We start from the raw sequence: 17,509 nt of genomic DNA, 5'->3' as shown, positions 1-17,509 counted from the left end.
GATTTGAAGTGTAACTTCTGTTTGCAATGCATAAGGCTTGAGCGGTAGCAGTATCACTGAAGGGCTGGAAGCATGAGGCGAGCTTGGTGTGAAAGAAATCTGTTTTGCCCTCTTCAAGCTGTAGAGGATTCCCTAGAAAGTTGTTGATGGCACCTCTAGAGTAATCAACCCAAATTCCTCTTACCCTAGACCTTGTATCAAGCCTTCTTGAATTGAAATCTGGTTTAGCATTGGCGTAAAACTCTTTAACAATTTCTGGGTCATAATACTCTCTCGGTTTAGCCAAAGCTCTCAATCTTCGCCTTTCTATCTCATTGTTGAATTCATCAAACTCTCCTTCCTTCAAATAAACTCTTCGTTCTTCAATAATCAACCAATCTTGAATGTCTTTAAAACTATTCTCTTTGTCCTTATCTCTAAATTTCCTTAGATCCGATGGTGGTGGCTATGAAGAAGAAGCTCCTTTTTGTTTCTTAGATGGAGGAGCTGGGTCTTTGTGAGCTCTAACTTTAATTCTCTTGCAAAACCAAGATAGTAGCCACACTTCAGTGAATTAACAAAGACAATGTAAATTCAACTCAATGTATTAATCCAAACACTGTTCAAATTCATTTCAAAAAGGTATCATTTGTGAAAGCATTTTAACTTCAACCAAATTTTACAATTTTCATCATTACAATTAAGCACAAAGGACTTCTATAAACTTGTACAGACAATTACAAAATCTGAACCACTCTCATCACCATAAGTCCACCTCCATTAAAAATTTTTACTACCTACAAGCATTAGAGTTGGAAAGTGATTTTCTTAACAAATGTTGCCAAAATTCCTTAAATTTCGCTGTGGTGGTCTATTAGTACATACATCATATAACTTTATAAGTCCTATGAATCAAAGAAATTAGAGAAACTCAAGTATTCACAAATGTTGCACCTATCTCTCTTCAAAACACCAACATTACCCTTTTAAAAACCTTGACTCTGTATTTCAAAACTTGAATTTTCAAAATAACCTCCCTAAAAACCTAGGGTTCCTTATACCCTTCTATACCTCAAAACACCAGAACATCAATTCCCTCTCAGTTTCAGAAGCATATTATAACCCTAACAATCAATGATTCACGTTTTTAGATCCTAGGGTTTGAGAAATATACATTCAACAGCACAACAACTAAATTATCAAATTTACAACCCGATATTTGCATTTCACACAATAACTTTTGACGATTTTACACCAGAGAACTAGGGTTCATGAGTTTGGAGAAAAATAACAGAGAAAAAGGGCAAAATAACAGTAACAGAGGAGAAGAACACTTACCTTTGACTCATTGTGCAAAACCTTGAATGAAAAAGGTAGGAATTGAACGATTTGTGATGGGGGAGTAGTTTGGAGAGATTTGGGGGGAAAAGGGCTCGTTTCAAATGCTGAAACGAAACTCTGTTCTGCATTTTAAAAACAGGGTCGTAAGCCTCTCGTTACAGCGACACATTTCTCGCTGCAGCGAGAGGGCAACAGTTCCACCCCTTAATTAAAGGCGTCTCTCGCTACAGCGAGAGTTTCTCACTGTAGCGACAAAGCAACAGTTTCAATGTTTTGTTTTTGTTTTCTCTCACTACAGGGACAGTACCTCGCTGTAGCAAAAATATCAGAAACTTTGGTGCAATCATTCCTCTGGTTTTTTAGCTGTAACAACAGTGTTCTCACTGCAGCGACAATATCCTCGTTGTAGAAAGAAACTCACAGTTTAACATCCTTTTTTCGTTCCACTCTCGCTATAGCGAAAATTTTCTCGCTGTAGCGAGAAGGTTACATTTTGCTTCCCTAGACTTACTTTAGCACTCTTTAGCCCTATCATAATCCCTTCTTTTTCTACCCTTTTACCACTCAGTCATTCACAATCATTTCACTTTACATGCAGCATTCAAGTTCACCAAAACAAAATAAAACTAAATACCTTGAATCATACACAAAATGTCAAGTTAATACCATAAATAACTAATGGAAACTTAAAAGTAACAAACAAACACATAAAAGATAGAATTTCACAAAGAATCACTGGGTTGCCTCCCAGGAAGCGCTTGTTTAATGTCTCATAGCTTGATGCCTGTTACTTTAAGGATCATGCAGTGAAATAATGGTAGTGATTCTCTCCACTTCACCACCTAAATATGGCTTGAGTCTTTGTCCATTGACAATCCAACTTCTCTGAGTAGCTGGATCTTCTAATTCTACAGCTCCATAAGACTTTACCTCCTTCACAAGAAAAAGCCTTGATCATTTTGATTTTAATTTTCCAGGGAACAACTTTAACCTGGAATTAAACAGCAGTATCAATTAGCCAGGCCTAAATTCTCTCTTGATGATCTTTTTGTCATGATAATCCTTCATCTTTTCCTTGTAAAGCTTTGAGGACTCATATGCAGTGAGTCTCATTTCTTCAAGTTCTTGCAACTGAAGCTTTCTCTTTTCAGCTGAAGCTTTTGGATCAAAATTGAGGAACTTCAAAGTCCAAAATGCTTTGTGTTCAAGTTCCACTGGCAGGTGACATGCTTTTCCATAAACAAGCTGAAATGGGGAGAGACTTGTAGGAGATTTGAATGCAGTCCTATAAGTCCAAAGTGCATCATCCAATTTCAATGACCAATCTTTCCTTGAGGATGTTACAGTTTTCTCCAGAATGAGTTTAATTTCCCTGTTTGACACCTCTGCTTGTCCATTGGTCTGTGGATGATAGGGTGATGCTACCTTGTGTCTTACCCCATAATGCTCTAAGACTTTCTTCATTTGAGAGTTGCAAAAATGAGATCCTCCATCACTAATTAATACCCTTGGTGTACCAAACTTGCAAAAGATGTTCTTCTTCAGAAATTTTATTACAGTTTTGGCATCTGCCTTCTGAGACGCGATAGCTTCAACCTATTTTGATATGTAGTCCACTGCCACCAAGATGTACTCATTGGAATATGAAGTTGGAAGTGGTCCTACAAAGTCTATCCCCCAACAATCAAAGACTTCTACTTCCAGAATGCTTGAAAGAGGCATTTCGTGTCTCTTGAAATCCCGCCTGATCTTTGACAGTTATTGCATTGCTGGACATAATTGTAGGCATCTTTAAACAGGGTGGGCCAATAAAAACCAAACTGAAGGACTTTTTCTGCAGTCCTCTCTCCATTGAAGTGCCCACCATAAGGAGAACTGTGGCAATGCCACAATATGCTTTGAATCTCATTTGATGCCACACATCTGTGTAACAATCCATCAGCTCCCAGCTTGAAAAGATAAGGATCATCCCAGACATAGTACCATGCATCCTTGAAAAACTTCTTCTGGTGCCAGTTAAAATCTTCAAGTACAACACCTGCTGCTTTGTAAATAGCCATATATGAAAACCATGGTCTTTCCTGCACCAAGAGAAGTTTTTCATTTGGAAACTCCTCTATCACCTCTATTTCCTTGCTGGTTACCTCCTGGTTCACTAATCTTGATAGATGATCAGCTACAAAATTTTCACTGCCTTTTTTGTCTTCAATAACTAAATCAAATTCCTGCAATAACAAAATCTATCGAATTAGGCTTGGTTTTGAATCAGATTTAGATAACAAATATTTAATTGCAGCATAATCAATATAAATTATAACTTTGGAACTAATCAAGTAAGATCTAAATTTTTCCAATGCATACACTATTGCCAGTATTTCTTTTTCAATGGTAGCATAATTCTCTTGTGCTTCATTTAAAACTTTACTAGCATAGTGGATGGTATGAAAAACTTTAGACTTTCTCTGTCCTAGTACAGCCCATACAGCATAATCACTGGCATCACACATTAATTCAAAATCTAAGTTCCAATCAGGGGCGACTATGACAGGGGCTGAAATTAATTTTTGCTTTAATAATTCAAAAGCATGTAACCATTCAGTATTAAAATTGAAAGAAGTATCCTTATTGAGTAAGTTGCTGAGTGGCTTTGCAATCTTTGAAAAATCTTTGATGAACCGTTTGTCAAAACTAGCATGCCCAAGGAAGCTTCTGACTCCTTTCACATTTGTTGGTGGTGGCAGCTTCTCAATCACCTCCACTTTTGCTTTATCAACTTCAATGCCCTTGGAAGAGATCTTGTGGCCCAACACCACACCTTCAGTTAGCATAAAATGGCATTTTTTCCAGTTGAGGACCAAGTTTGTTTCAACACACCGCTTCAGTACAGTGTCTAAATTTGCCAGACAATCTTCAAATGATGATCCAAAGACTGAGAAGTTATCCATAAATACTTCTATGCATTTTTCAACCAGTTTTGAGAAGATAGCCAACATGCATCTTTGGAAAGTAGCTGGTCCATTACACAATCCAAATGGCATCTTTCTATAAGCAAAAATACCAAATAGACATGTGAAAGTAGTTTTTTCTGATCTTTTGGATCTACAGTGATCTGATTATATCCTGAATATTCACCTTCACTAAGACATCCTGTGCTACCCCATAAGGAAATTTTATAAATCTATCTGCTAGTTGCAAAGTCATTCTAGTAGGTTTGATTTCCAGCTCCCTAATCCTTTTCAACATGGATAATGGCATCAGGTAGATACTTGCTTCCAAATCCAGCAAGGCTTTTCCCACAGGCAATGCACCTATGGTTACTGGAATTGTAAAACTACCTGGATCTCTTGTTTTCTGAGGTAAAGATTTCTGAATTATTGCACTGCAACCTGCCTCTAACTTCACAGTTTTCTCTGAGAATCTCCTTTTCTTTGTGAGCATTTCTTTCATAAATTTAGCATAAGTTGGCATCTGCTCCATAGCCTCCATGAAAGGAATATTAATTTGCAATCTTTTGAAAATGTCCATGAATCTGGCAGATTATCTCTCCTTGTCTTTCTTAGAAGGAATCTTAGAGTATGGTAAATCTTTCAGTTGTGGAAGTTCGCCCTTATTCTTCTTCTTCTCACTTTCTTTTTTTTCTTTTTCTTTCTTTTTCTCAATATGTACACTCTCCTCATTATTCTTTTCAACTTCTCCCTCACTTCCACTCTTTTCTTTTTCACTCTCTTTTTTCTCCTTCTCTTCTCTTTCCTCAATATTCTCTTTATTTACTAAATGATCACCACTCCCTCTTCCAATCTCCTTGCCACTTCTAGTAGTAATTGACTTGCAATGCTACTTTGGGTTGGTTTGTGTGTTGGCCGAGAATTGTCCTGAAGTTTGCTACTCTGATAGTTGCTTTGCCAATTGCCCCACTTGTGTCTCTAGATTTCTGATGGACGCCTCAGTGTTCTTCTGATTGGTCATTGAAATTTGCATAAATTTCTCCAAGGTGTCCTCCAGTTTGGATTTCCTCTCATGAATTACAGGGAAATGTGGCTGTTGTTGTTGGTTGTATGATGATTGCTGATGAAAGGGTGGTCTGTTGGATGGTCCAGCTTCTTGTCTCCACCCATATCCTTGGTTTTGGTTCTGCCTCCAACCCTGTGAAAAATTGTTAGAATAAGAATTAGAATTAGGGTTAGAAAAATTACCTCCCCGAGGTTGGTTGCTCATATAATGGACTTCCTTATTTTTTACATTGTGATTTGGGTAAGCACAGTTGCCATTTTGATGGTCCCCTCCACAAAACTCACATTTGAGTGCTTGGCTAGTTGTGAAGTGAATTGAATGAAGCTGTTGTGGCAACTTGGTCATCTACTTTGTGAGGGCTTCAATTTGTTGAGTCAAAATTTTGTTTTAAGCGAGGATGACGTCTGATGTGCTTAAATCTAAGACTCCTCTCCTTTGCACTGCTCTTCTATTATGCTGAGCTTGCTTGTCAGTGGATAAGAGGGCATTTATTATTCTTGTGGCCTGCTCTGCATCTACTGACATCATTGTTCCACCAGCAGTAGCATCCAAAATCATCTTAGTGTCAGGCCGAAGACCATTGCAGAATATGTTCAACTGATCCATATCTTTAAACCCATGATTAGGACATTTCCTAAGCAAGGACTGAAAACGTTCCCGGGCTTCATAAAATGCTTCATCCTGCCCTTGTCTAAAAGTGGAGATATCAGATTTTGCACTAACATACTTGTAAGGTGGAAAAAACCTGGTAAGAAATTTCCTTTCCACATCACTCCAGCTTGTCAGACTCTGATTTGGATGTGATTTAAACCGTTCTTTTGCTTCCCCAATCAGAGAAAATGGAAATAACTTCAAATATGTTGCCTCTTTCTCATCATCATCAAATCCTATAGTGGATACCAACTCATAAAAAGTATCAAGATAGGCATACGGGTCTTCATGGTCTTTTCCTGAGAATTTATGTGAACTTATCAAATTCTAGAAAGCAAGCTTGATTTCTACAGCCCTTGCATTAGGTGGAACCACTATACTCGAGTAATGCCTTAGATCTTCATGCATGGCATAATCACCAAGAGTTCTCTTTGGTGGTGGTGGATTTGCTCTTGGTCCTCCATTTCCTTCATGATTTCCATCATTCCCATTGCCACCTTGCTTATTTCCTCTCATATCTGCCATTTCTTCCTTTTCTGAATTTGAGTGATTTTCCAGTGGTTGTGAAGTTGAAAATGCTCCTTGTTATGCTTGCTTCTTTTTCTTCCTTGTACTATTATTTCATCTGGATGTCCTTTCAATTTCTGGATCAAATAGCAACTGCTCTGTAGAAACTTTTCCTCGCAATATCATAAATAAGGAACTTGAAACAAGATTAGCAACAAAGAGTAATCAGATAAATGAAAATAATTTAAAACTACTTACAATACTCAACAAATTATACTTAGAAACTAATACAATTTTGCACATTGCTCCCCGGCAACGGCGCCAAAAACTTGTTGGTTCTTTTTTCCTCAAACACGGCAAGTGTATCGAGTCTGTTGCAAGTAATAATCGGTAGAGTATCAGAATATCGTCCTCAAAGAGCAATTCAAATGTATTAATTAATAAGATATAAATTAATTGAACTTATATACAATAGAATTGGTGAATAATTTTCATGTAATATTAAACAACACTTAAAATGTAAAACACTAAAGTAAAATGTGGTAAAATTTAGGTTAAAAAGTTGGGATTGAATTTCATCTATCTCCCCCTATATATTCTAGTAATCCAGTGATAAATATAGCAATCATTTCCAATGAGTCTGATGCAAAATACAAAAATCATCTATTTCAATTCCTTGAAAATACATTTCTAAGATAATTTCTCAAATGTTGATTCCTCAAACAGTTAATAAACTATCCAGCATTAAAATCAGAATTTAGAAGCAATCAATAACATGAAATCTATTCCTAGAACAATCGGTTATTGAGTAATCTCAATCAGATTTAGATCTAAATAATATCTTTCCAAATATAACTCAGATCTGAACACCAGAAATTGTCAAATAACTAGATTCAAACATTAAAAACGGATTGAGATCACCGAATCATTAGAGATAAAGAAGAAACAACTATATTTATATAGATTACTGAAAATACATCAGGTTTGAAGATTTACATTCAATCCCATAAGAAGATTTAGCTGCTCATGGCAAGTAGAACAACAAAAATAGAGATACAAATGGAATAAAGCATAAAATATATGAGTATTCCTACTCTTTTTCTATGCCTTGTGCCGTTTGGACCTCTGGAACGAAGATTGAACAGTGAACTCCCCCACTTGAACATAAAAGTTGCCTTTTATAGTGGTCCGGTCGAACTTCTCTCGCTACAGCGACATGGCCTCGCTCTAGCGAGAAATGGAGATAAAAATTAGGTCATTCTATTTTATTCTCGCTGCAGCGTTAAATCTCACTATAGTGAAACAACAGACTCTCGCTACAGCGACAACTTCTCGCTGTAGCGAGAGGGGAACAGATTCACCCTTCTCCAGCTGCAAATTCTCGCTGCAGCGAGAAACCTTCAGAAGCTGACTTTTCTGCAACTTCATGCTTTAACGACTCTTCCTCTGACTTTTGCTAATCTTCTTCAACCTTAAGTGATGTTTCTCTTGTAATTCCAGCTACAAAATAGATCAAAAAGAGCTTAAAAACCATAAAATTGCATTCATTTCAAAGATATATATGTATTTGTAAAAGTTCTAAGTTTGAAGGGAATTTAACAAAATAATCCAACTTTTAACACACAAAAAAGTGTTTAAGTTACCATCTCAAATCACTTATTTTATACACTTATCAATTGTGGATAAGAAAGAAACTCAGTTTAAGACATCTTCATGTCTGGGATTGTCCAGCAGAAGTAAGAGTGTATAATCCACATGAAAAGAAGCTTGATGCTAGAACAATTAGTGGCTATTTTGTCGGCTATCCTGAAAAATCAAAGGGGTATAGATTTTACTGTCCTAACCATAGTATGAGAATAGTTGAGTCTAAAAATGCAAGGTTCATTGAAAATGGTCAGTTTAGTGGGAGTGGTAAAACACGAAAGGTAGAAATTAAAGAGACACATGCAGAAACTCCTGTAGTCGGTGTCTCTTCTCAAGTTATTGTTTCTCTCATTGTATCACAGTCACACAACATAAGGAGACAACAAGTTAATGTTCCAAACCCACAAGAACAACATATAGAGGATGAACCAGCTGACGATGCACAAGTCACAAATGAGCAAGAGGAAGGTGAACTACAAGAGATAGCATTAAGGAGGTCTGTAAGGTAGAAAAGACCTACTATTTCAAATGATTATGTGGTATACTCACTTGAGCATGAATGTGACTTGAGTATTGATGATGATTCAGTCTTATTTAAGCAAGTCATGGAATGTAACAATTCTAAAAAGTGGTTGAATGCCATGAAAGAAGAGTTAAAATCAATGAGTGACAATAAGGTATGGGATCTAGTCGAGTTGCCTGAAGGTTCAAAAGGAGTTGGTTGCAAGTGGGTCTTTAAGACTAAACGTGACTCAAAAGGCAATGTTGAGAGATACAAGGCTAGACTTGTTGCTAAAGGATACACTCAAAAGGATGGCATAGACTATAAAGAGACCTTCTCTCCCATTTCAAAGAAGGACTCTTTGAGAATTGTTATGGCTTTGGTGGCTCATTATGACTTAGAGCTTCACTAAATGGATGTAAAGACCGCCTTTTTGAATGGTGACTTGGAAAAGGAAGTTTATATGGAGCAGCCAGATGACTTCTTGACCACAGGTAAAGAAAGTCCAGTGTGTAAGTTAAAGAAATCAATATATGAGTTGAAACAGGCTTCCAGACAATGGTATCTTAAGTTTAATAATACCATCACGTCATATGGTTTTGTAGAGAACACCGTTGACCAATGTATCTATATGAAGGTCAGTGGGAGCGAGTTCATCATTTTAGTCCTATATGTTGATGACATTCTTCTTGCTACTAATGATGTTGGGTTATTGTATGATGTAAAGGAGTTTCTCTCTAAGAACTTTGAGATGAAAGATATGGGTGAGGCTTCTTATGTGATTGGAATAGAAATATTTCGTAATAGATCACAAGAATTGTTGGGATTGTCTCAGAAAGGCTACATCAACAAAGTATTAGAGTGATTCAAAAATGAAAAAGTGCTCATCAGGTGTAGTTCCAATTCAAAAGGGAGATAAGTTTAGTGAAATGCAATGTCCTAAGAATGAGTTGGAACGGAAAGCAATGGAATATATTCCCTATGCATCAGTGGTTGGGAGTTTAATGTATGCTCAGACATGCACTCGACCTTATATCAATTTTACTATTGGAATGTTAGGCTGATATCAAAATAATCACAGAATGGAGCACTGGAAGCCTGCAAAGAAAGTCTTTAGGTATTTACAAGGCACCAAGGACTACATGCTTACTTATAGGAGATCTAGTCACCTGGAAGTGGTTGGCTACTCGGATTCAGACTATGCTGGATATGTAGACTCAAGGAAATCGACCTTTGGCTACATCGTCTTGTTGGCTGGAGGTGCGATTTCATGGAAAAGCATAAAGAAGTCCATTATTGCTACGTCTACCATGGAAGCGAAATTTGTGGTGTGCTTTGAGGCCACTATTCATGCTTTGTGGCTGCGGAACTTTATTTTAGGGCTTGGTATTGTTGGTAGTATAGAAAATCTGCTAAGAATGTACTGTGATAATTCTGCAGCCGTCTTCTTCTCTAAGAATGATAAGTATTCAAAGGGAGTAAAGCATATGGACTTAAAATACTTATCAGTGAAAGAAGAAGTGTGGAAACAGAAAGTGTCTATTAAGCATATTGGTACTGATTTGATGATAGCGGATATGCTAACTAAGGGATTGCCCCCTAAAATGTTTTCTAGCCATGTTGGTAGAATGGACATTATAGACAAGTCTTTATTAGTATGATTGTGTGATTCACATATATGTGTATATAGATTGTTTTGCTCATATTATTGTAGACATTTTGAGAATTCAATAAAAGTATTGTTTCTACTTGTTTACTTGTTATTTGAATTGTGTTAATGTACATGTATGGTTTAAGTTTGATAATAGGTTGAGTGTTAAAAACACATCAGAGTTGCAGTCTGTAGTATGACTGATTAAAGCTATCTTGATTTGAGTTGGTTCTGTGATACTTGAAAGGAATCATGTCGTTAAATGACTTCTGACTGCCATGATCTGATCAATTCAAATCATTGAAAGATGGTGACTTGATATTATTAATGATACGCGCACTTACAGTTCATTGAATCTTCAAGTCGTCATATAGGCCAAGTGGGAGATTGTTAGATTATTTTAATAATCTTATTATAGTGGCCTATGTAACTTATGACATGACTCTAATTAATGATTTAATGATGATGATTAAATATAAAATATAGAGTCATTGAGGGTATAATTGTAAATACATTTATAAGGAAACCCTTCCTTCTCCCTTCAAATGAATAAAAGAGCGGTTACCAAATAGAGGTTATAACATTCTCTATTCTATATCACTTTCACAGTCTCTGAGTGTACTCACAGTAATCGCAAGAAAGAAACTTTTTCTCAACCATTCGAGAGGAGCTAAAGGAGGAAGGAAGAGTTTGGGAAAATACAAAGAGATCAATGACATCAAGAGCGGGGTAACATCAAAGAATAATAGATTCAGATTAGTACTCTCTAAACCCTTAATTGTGTGAGCATCATGTATTGTATAGGGAGAACAACGTAATTCAAGATCCTAAGAGAAATAGTAATTTCATAATAGCTTTATTGAATAGAAATTACATAATGGAATAAGAAAATTCTAACACAACATAGAAATTACTAATCTCTCTCCTTGGTAGGTCTAGCACGTTATAGAACTTTGACAATATTGAGATGTTGGGTGTGAGTATTTGAGTGTGAAAATTGTAACCTTTAAATAGTAAAATAAAAAGTTATTTATAGATATAATACCTAGTAATTGCCTAAAACACATTAATCTAAAATATAACTACCTAAAACACATTCTTGTAACTGCTATTATGTAACACTCATGATCTTTGCTATGCATCTTGACCTTCAACTATTTGTAACTGCTTCCAAGTATTTGAAATTTCGACTAGAATCCATCATTTTCTGAGTTGCCTTTGTTACTTAAATTTATACTTTTTTTCCCTAAAATACTTTAACTCTTTTGATGAATTAATTTTCTACCAGTTTTTCACCATAGTCATCAACAAATGCTCTGGAAAACGCCTCAGAACACTAGCTTTTGACAAATTTTTGAAAGAAAAAACAAACATATTTTTTTCAACTAATTTAAGCAATTTTGAGTCTTATGAGAATTTATCGAGCAATTATCTCATTTTCAACTAAGAACAAGTATTTTTTTACTCTCCCCTGTGTCATGAAAATTAGTCAAAAATTAATATTTTTTTGATCGCATAAAACGAAACGTGTATTTCAACAATACAAGAATGAAAAACATGTATTTTTTGAGAGAAAGTATCGAACTTTCTTCTCGTGTTTTTGAGTAAAATGGGTAGAAGACGTTTTTAGCCATATGAAAAACTTTGTTCAAACACATCACTTTATAACTTAGTTTTATTTTTCCAAATACATTTCAAACTCATGAATGGGTTATTTGTCAAGTTTTTAAATATATTAGTCTTCAATTTTCAATTTGTTATGCAGGTGATGCAAATACATACAAGTCTATCGTTTGTAAATACATCATCCTGATGTTCTTTGTTTGTAAAATACACCAAGTTGTTGTTAGAATGGGAAAAGGAAAATTATGTTTTCTAAATCATTGCAACTATAAATGGGAAGCCTCCTTGGGAAAGATAGTATCTATACTTAAAATATTTACAAATGAGGTCGCAATAATTTTGTGAACACGATGAATCTAACTTGTCGAGACAGAAAAGAAGAGTGAATTAAAGAGTGGCATTTAACTTGCTTATGCAACAAGAAGGAATATTTTTGCTTTACACATTTTATTTAACAACGCTTCCTTTCGTGTCCTTTCGTTTGCTTTATTCTGTCTATTTTGCTTATGAATGATTTTGTGCCTAACAAAAAGAATATATCAAGAATTCACGATGACTTTATTTTTGTGAATGATTAATTTGTAATCAAATTATCTTAAACATTTTGTATGATTGATAAGTATTTATTTTTTATTATTTTAAATCATATAAAATTTCAATTCAATTTTACCAAGTAACATGTTATTTTTTGTTGTTTATTATAGTCATATATAACGTATGTAAAATAAATTAAGAATAATTATTATATGTAAGAATAAAAAAATGTAAATTTCAATTTTATACATGATACTTATTTACCTTAAATTACTTTTGGTATGATAATAATATTTATGCCGATAATTAAATTTAAAATATTTTACAAATGAACCAAATTATATATATATTTTTTAAATCAATGTCAACTTAAATAATAATACATATGGAAAAATTTAATAATTTATTAATAAAAAGATGCTAACTAGTACTGTATGTAAAATACATATAATTCAGGAGGTAGTCTGTTTCATCTTATTGTTTTTTGTCTATTTTTGCATGTTGCGTGATTTCATGGTTACTATCAGCTATATCCATGGAAAAAAACATCACAGTATAAATACATTAGAGACTTGGGGAAGCAAACTTCACTTCTACAACGCTTTTCTTGTTCACCTATTCTTCTTTCTCCGTCCTTTCAAGCAAAGAACTAATGGCTTTGGCGGTGGTGGGAGAAGCTTTCGTCTCGGCTTCTGTGGAGCTGTTGTTAGAGAAGATTGTTTCTGGTGAGTTCGTGAACTTCTTCCTTATCAAGAAGCTTGATGAGTCACTCCTTCACAAGATGCAAACAACACTGCTGAGTCTTCGAGCTGTTCTCAATGATGCTGAGGAGAAACAGTTCTCAGATGCTGATGTCAAGCAATGGCTGGATATGCTGAGACATGCTGTCTTTGATGTTGAAGATTTGTTGGACGAAATCAACACTGAGGCTTTGCGATCCAAAGTGGAAGCTGAGTATCGAAGTAAAACTGTCTGTGGTAAGGTGCAAAACATCCTTTCTTCTCCTTTTAAGCGGTCTCATGGGGTGACCAACTCTAAAATGCAAACATTATTTGAAAAATTACAAAACTTTGAACGACAAATACACTCTCTTGGATTGAGAGTAGGTGTTTCCAGCACTGTTTGGCATGGAACTCCTTCGAGTAGTGTGGTAATTGACGAATCTGCTATTTATGGCAGAGATGAGGACAGAAAGAAACTTAAAGATTATTTGCTGTCAGATAAGAATGACATTGATAATGGTAATAAGATAGGAGTGATTTCCATAGTTGGTATGGGAGGGATTGGTAAAACAACCCTTGCTAAACTCCTTTACAATGATCCAGATGTAAAGGAGAAATTTGATTTGAAAGCATGGGCACATATCTCAAAGGATTTTGATGTTTTCAAGGTCACTCAAACCATCCTAGAATCCATCACTTCAAAAACTATTGATACCAATAGCCTAAATCCTCGACATCTTGATTCTGTCCCTTCAAAAAAAATTGATACTACTAACCAAAATCCTAGACACCTTGATTCTGTCACTCCAAAAATAACTGACACCAGTAACCTGAACACCTTACAAGTGCAATTGCAGCAAAGTTTAAGCCATAAAATTTTTTTGCTTGTGTTGGATGACATATGGGAAGGAAAGTATAGTGTTGATTGGTACAATCTAATGGACATTTTTAAGGCTGGGAAAATGGGAAGTAGGATCATTATCACGACACGACATGAAACTGTGGCTCTTGCCGCTCAAACCTTTCTTCCTATCCACCATTTGGAAGTTCTAGGAAATCAAGATTGTTGGTCTTTATTTTCCAAACTTGCATTTGGACCATGTAACTGTGATGAACGGTCTAACCTAGAAGGAATTGGCATAGAAATTGCTAAAAAATGTGGTGGCTTACCATTAGCTGCAGTAGCACTTGGGGGCCTTCTTCGCAACAATCCATCGCAACGTGAGTGGAAAAAGGTTTTAGAAAGTAACATTTGGGACTTGCCAAATGTTCAGGTGCAACCAGCTCTTTTGTTGAGCTATCATTATCTTCCTTCGGTGTTAAAACGATGTTTTGCATATTGTTCAATTTTTCCAAAGAATTCCAAGTTAGAAAAGAGGATGGTAGTTCAGCTGTGGATTGCAGAAGGCTTTGTACACCCCAAAAGACAGGAAAGTATGGAAGAAACAGGTGATGCATACTTTGATGATCTAGTGTCAAGGTCATTGATACTTCAGAGGTCTGTTGATGGTGAACCGTACTTTGAAATGCATGACCTCATCAACGATTTAGCTACAATGGTTTCATCTGCTTATTGTGTCAGGTTGGACGAACAGAAGCCACATGGAACTGTACGTCATTTGTCGTACAATAGAGGGATATTTGACAGTTATAGTAAATTTTATGCTTTGAGGGGATCAAAAGGTCTCCGTACCTTCCTACCTCTAAATGAATTGCGTTTGTGTTACTTTTCAAAAAAGACGATAGATGACTTGTTGCTCGCAATGAAACAGTTGCGGGTGTTGTCTTTGTCAAACTACAGGAATGTGGAGTTGCCTGACTCTATTGGGCATTTGATACACTTGCGGTACTTAAATCTCTCTAACACTTGGATTGAGAGGCTGCCTTCTAAGACATGCAAGCTTTACAATTTGCAGACCTTGTTGTTGTCCAATTGTAAGTATCTCACTGAGTTACCCAAAGATATGGGAAAATTGGTGAATCTACGCCACCTTGACATCAGTGGCACTGAATTGCGAGAGATGCCCGCACAAATAGCCACGCTTCAAAGTCTCCAAACTTTGTCCGACTTTATCGTCGGTGAACATCGTGATGGGTTGAAGATTGTAGAGCTGAGTAAATTTCCCCATCTGCAAGCGAACCTTTCCATCTCAGGACTACAGAATGTTAAGAACCATACCGATGCTTCTCTAGCAAATTTGAAGATGAAAAAACAAATTGACGAGTTGGTGCTAAAATGGAATGACGATGCTGATAACGCTGGGCTGGTACTCGAAAGGTTGGAGGCTTCAACAAATTTGAAAAAGCTCTCCATCAGAAACTATGGTGAAACCAAGTTCCCGAATTGGGTGGGTGATTCTTCATTTGGCAACATGGTGTATTTGGTCATCTGGCGTTGTACTCGTTGTTCTTTGTTGCCACCCCTGGGACAGTTACCTAAGCTGAAAGAACTATTGATTGTTGATATGAGATCATTAAAGACAATCGGTGGTGAATTCAGGGGAAGTAGTTCTCTTTCATTCCAGCCGTTTCAATCTTTGGAGATTCTAAGTTTTAGAGATATGCCAGAATGGGAGGAATGGAATTTGAGTGAAGGTACTGTTACAAAATTTCCAAGCCTAAAACATCTAACACTTGAAATGTGTCCGAAACTCAACCGAAACATACCTGGCAGCAACTTTCCTTCCTTAACTAAACTTGAGTTAGATGAATTTCCTTTATCCACAGATTTTCCACAAAGCCAGTTGATGTTGCCCTTCAGTTCTGTTTGTGAGTTATCTATCAGAGGCTTCTCTTCTCTGAAATCATTCCCAAGAGATGGTTTACCTAAAACCTTACAGTCTCTCTTTCTGTCTTTGTGTGGGAATCTGGAATTTCTTCCTCGTGAATCCTTGCACAATTACAAATCACTTGAGAATTTGACAATTAAATACAGCTGTGATTCAATGGATTCCTTTACATTGGGCTCTCTACCCGTTCTTAAAAGTCTTTCCATCTATGGTTGTAGAAATCTTAAATCCATTTCAACTGTAGAAGATGCATCGTCGAGTCTCTCACTTATTCGAAGTATCGAGATACGGAGCTGTGATGAGTTGGAGTCAATTTCTCCCGCTGGGTTGCCCACTCCTAACCTCATTCATTTTAATGTGAGTAGGTGTTACAAGCTCGTGTCATTACCAAAATCCATCAACACTCTCACTGGGCTTCAAAAGTTGGCTGTATTTGGACTTCAAAATCTGCAATCTTTCGCCACGGAAGGTTTGCCTACTAATCTACGGGAACTAGACGTGGGCTTTATTGGAGGAATTTCATCAGCTAAAAGTATTAGTCAGTGGAGATTGGAATGCCTCACTTGTCTATCCGTGTTGCGAATAAGAGGTGACGATATGGTGAAGATGCTGATGGAAATGGAAGTGCCATTCTTGCCCACTTCTCTCACGTCCTTGACCATCTATGAGCTTGACAATACAAAATTCTTGGACGGCAGGTGGCTTCAGCACCTCACCTCTCTCCAAAACCTTCGTCTACAGGATTGTTATATACTCAGGTCGTTGCCAGAGAGACTGCCTTCCTCTCTTAAGGTGCTAGAGATCTGGCTCTGTTCTAAGATAAAGCGAAAGAAAGAGTGGCCAAAGATTGCTCACGTTCCCACCAAAATTATTCAGGGCATATTCGTAGAGTGACCATATAATGAGTGTCGAGGTGAGACAGTAAATACTTGTTTTCTCCATTCTTTTTGCTTATTGTTTTATTATTTTTGTATTCATTATGCACTGATTTTTTTTGTGTCACATTCATGCAACATGATATTACTCATTTTTTCAGAAACATGCAGATAATATATATATATAATTTCTTTATAATCACTTCATTTATTAGAAATAAAATATAAAAAAAATGTCTAATATAAGAGAATCCATTTTCTTTTTTTTTTTGTTATTTTTTTTAATTATCTTAGAGATTTTATAATGCTTACTCAAATTATTTATTTACACGGTAGTATATTTTATTTGTGCATTCATTGACCCATATTTTTATCTACTTGCCCAATTTATCATTTCCCGGTGCTCCTTTGTTCACTCTAGTCTCTAGTAATTAAATTTGTTTTAAAAGTAACAAAATTTTTACTAAAACTGAAATATTGTGTTTATAAAACCTTTCTTAATACTTCTAATGATGGTCAATTAGAATGATCTCCTCAAAAAGTTTACAATAAAGGGCTTAGCCTTCTAAAGATGTTTAGTTCTCTGCTATATACACCAGTAGTTATGTAATGAAATGCTTGACTGCTGAAGCTAATTATATTTAAGCATTACATGTTTATTTTCTTCATGGTCCTCTCTG

The 17,509-nt window shown here is 36.0% G+C and overlaps 1 protein-coding gene across 1 annotated transcript; it reads left to right on the top strand.

Moving 5' to 3' along the window:
* The first annotated feature begins 13,091 nt into the window (after nt 1–13,091).
* On the top strand, nt 13,092–16,848 carry LOC113855655 (putative disease resistance RPP13-like protein 1). Its single transcript, XM_027487285.1, has 2 exons — nt 13,092–14,663; nt 14,748–16,848. The coding sequence occupies exons 1-2, from the start codon at nt 13,096–13,098 to the stop codon at nt 16,846–16,848; spliced, it is 3,669 nt and encodes a 1,222-aa protein (XP_027343086.1). The 5' UTR covers nt 13,092–13,095.
* The last annotated feature ends 661 nt before the right edge of the window (nt 16,849–17,509 follow it).

This window comes from Abrus precatorius, unplaced genomic scaffold, assembly GCF_003935025.1.
Source record: "Abrus precatorius isolate BTA unplaced genomic scaffold, Abrus_2018 Scaffold11, whole genome shotgun sequence".
NCBI classification, from domain to species: Eukaryota; Viridiplantae; Streptophyta; class Magnoliopsida; order Fabales; family Fabaceae; genus Abrus; species Abrus precatorius.
This window is presented reverse-complemented; position numbering and strand designations above follow the sequence as displayed.

Excerpts from the sequence above, each read along its gene's own strand:
- LOC113855655 (XM_027487285.1), top strand. The coding sequence starts at position 13,096 with ATGGCTTTGGCGGTGGTGGGAGAAGCTTTCGTCTCGGCTTCTGTGGAG. Across the intron at positions 14,664-14,747 it reads AGGTCATTGATACTTCAGAG|GTTGGACGAACAGAAGCCAC; the intron begins GTCTGTTGATGG and ends TTATTGTGTCAG.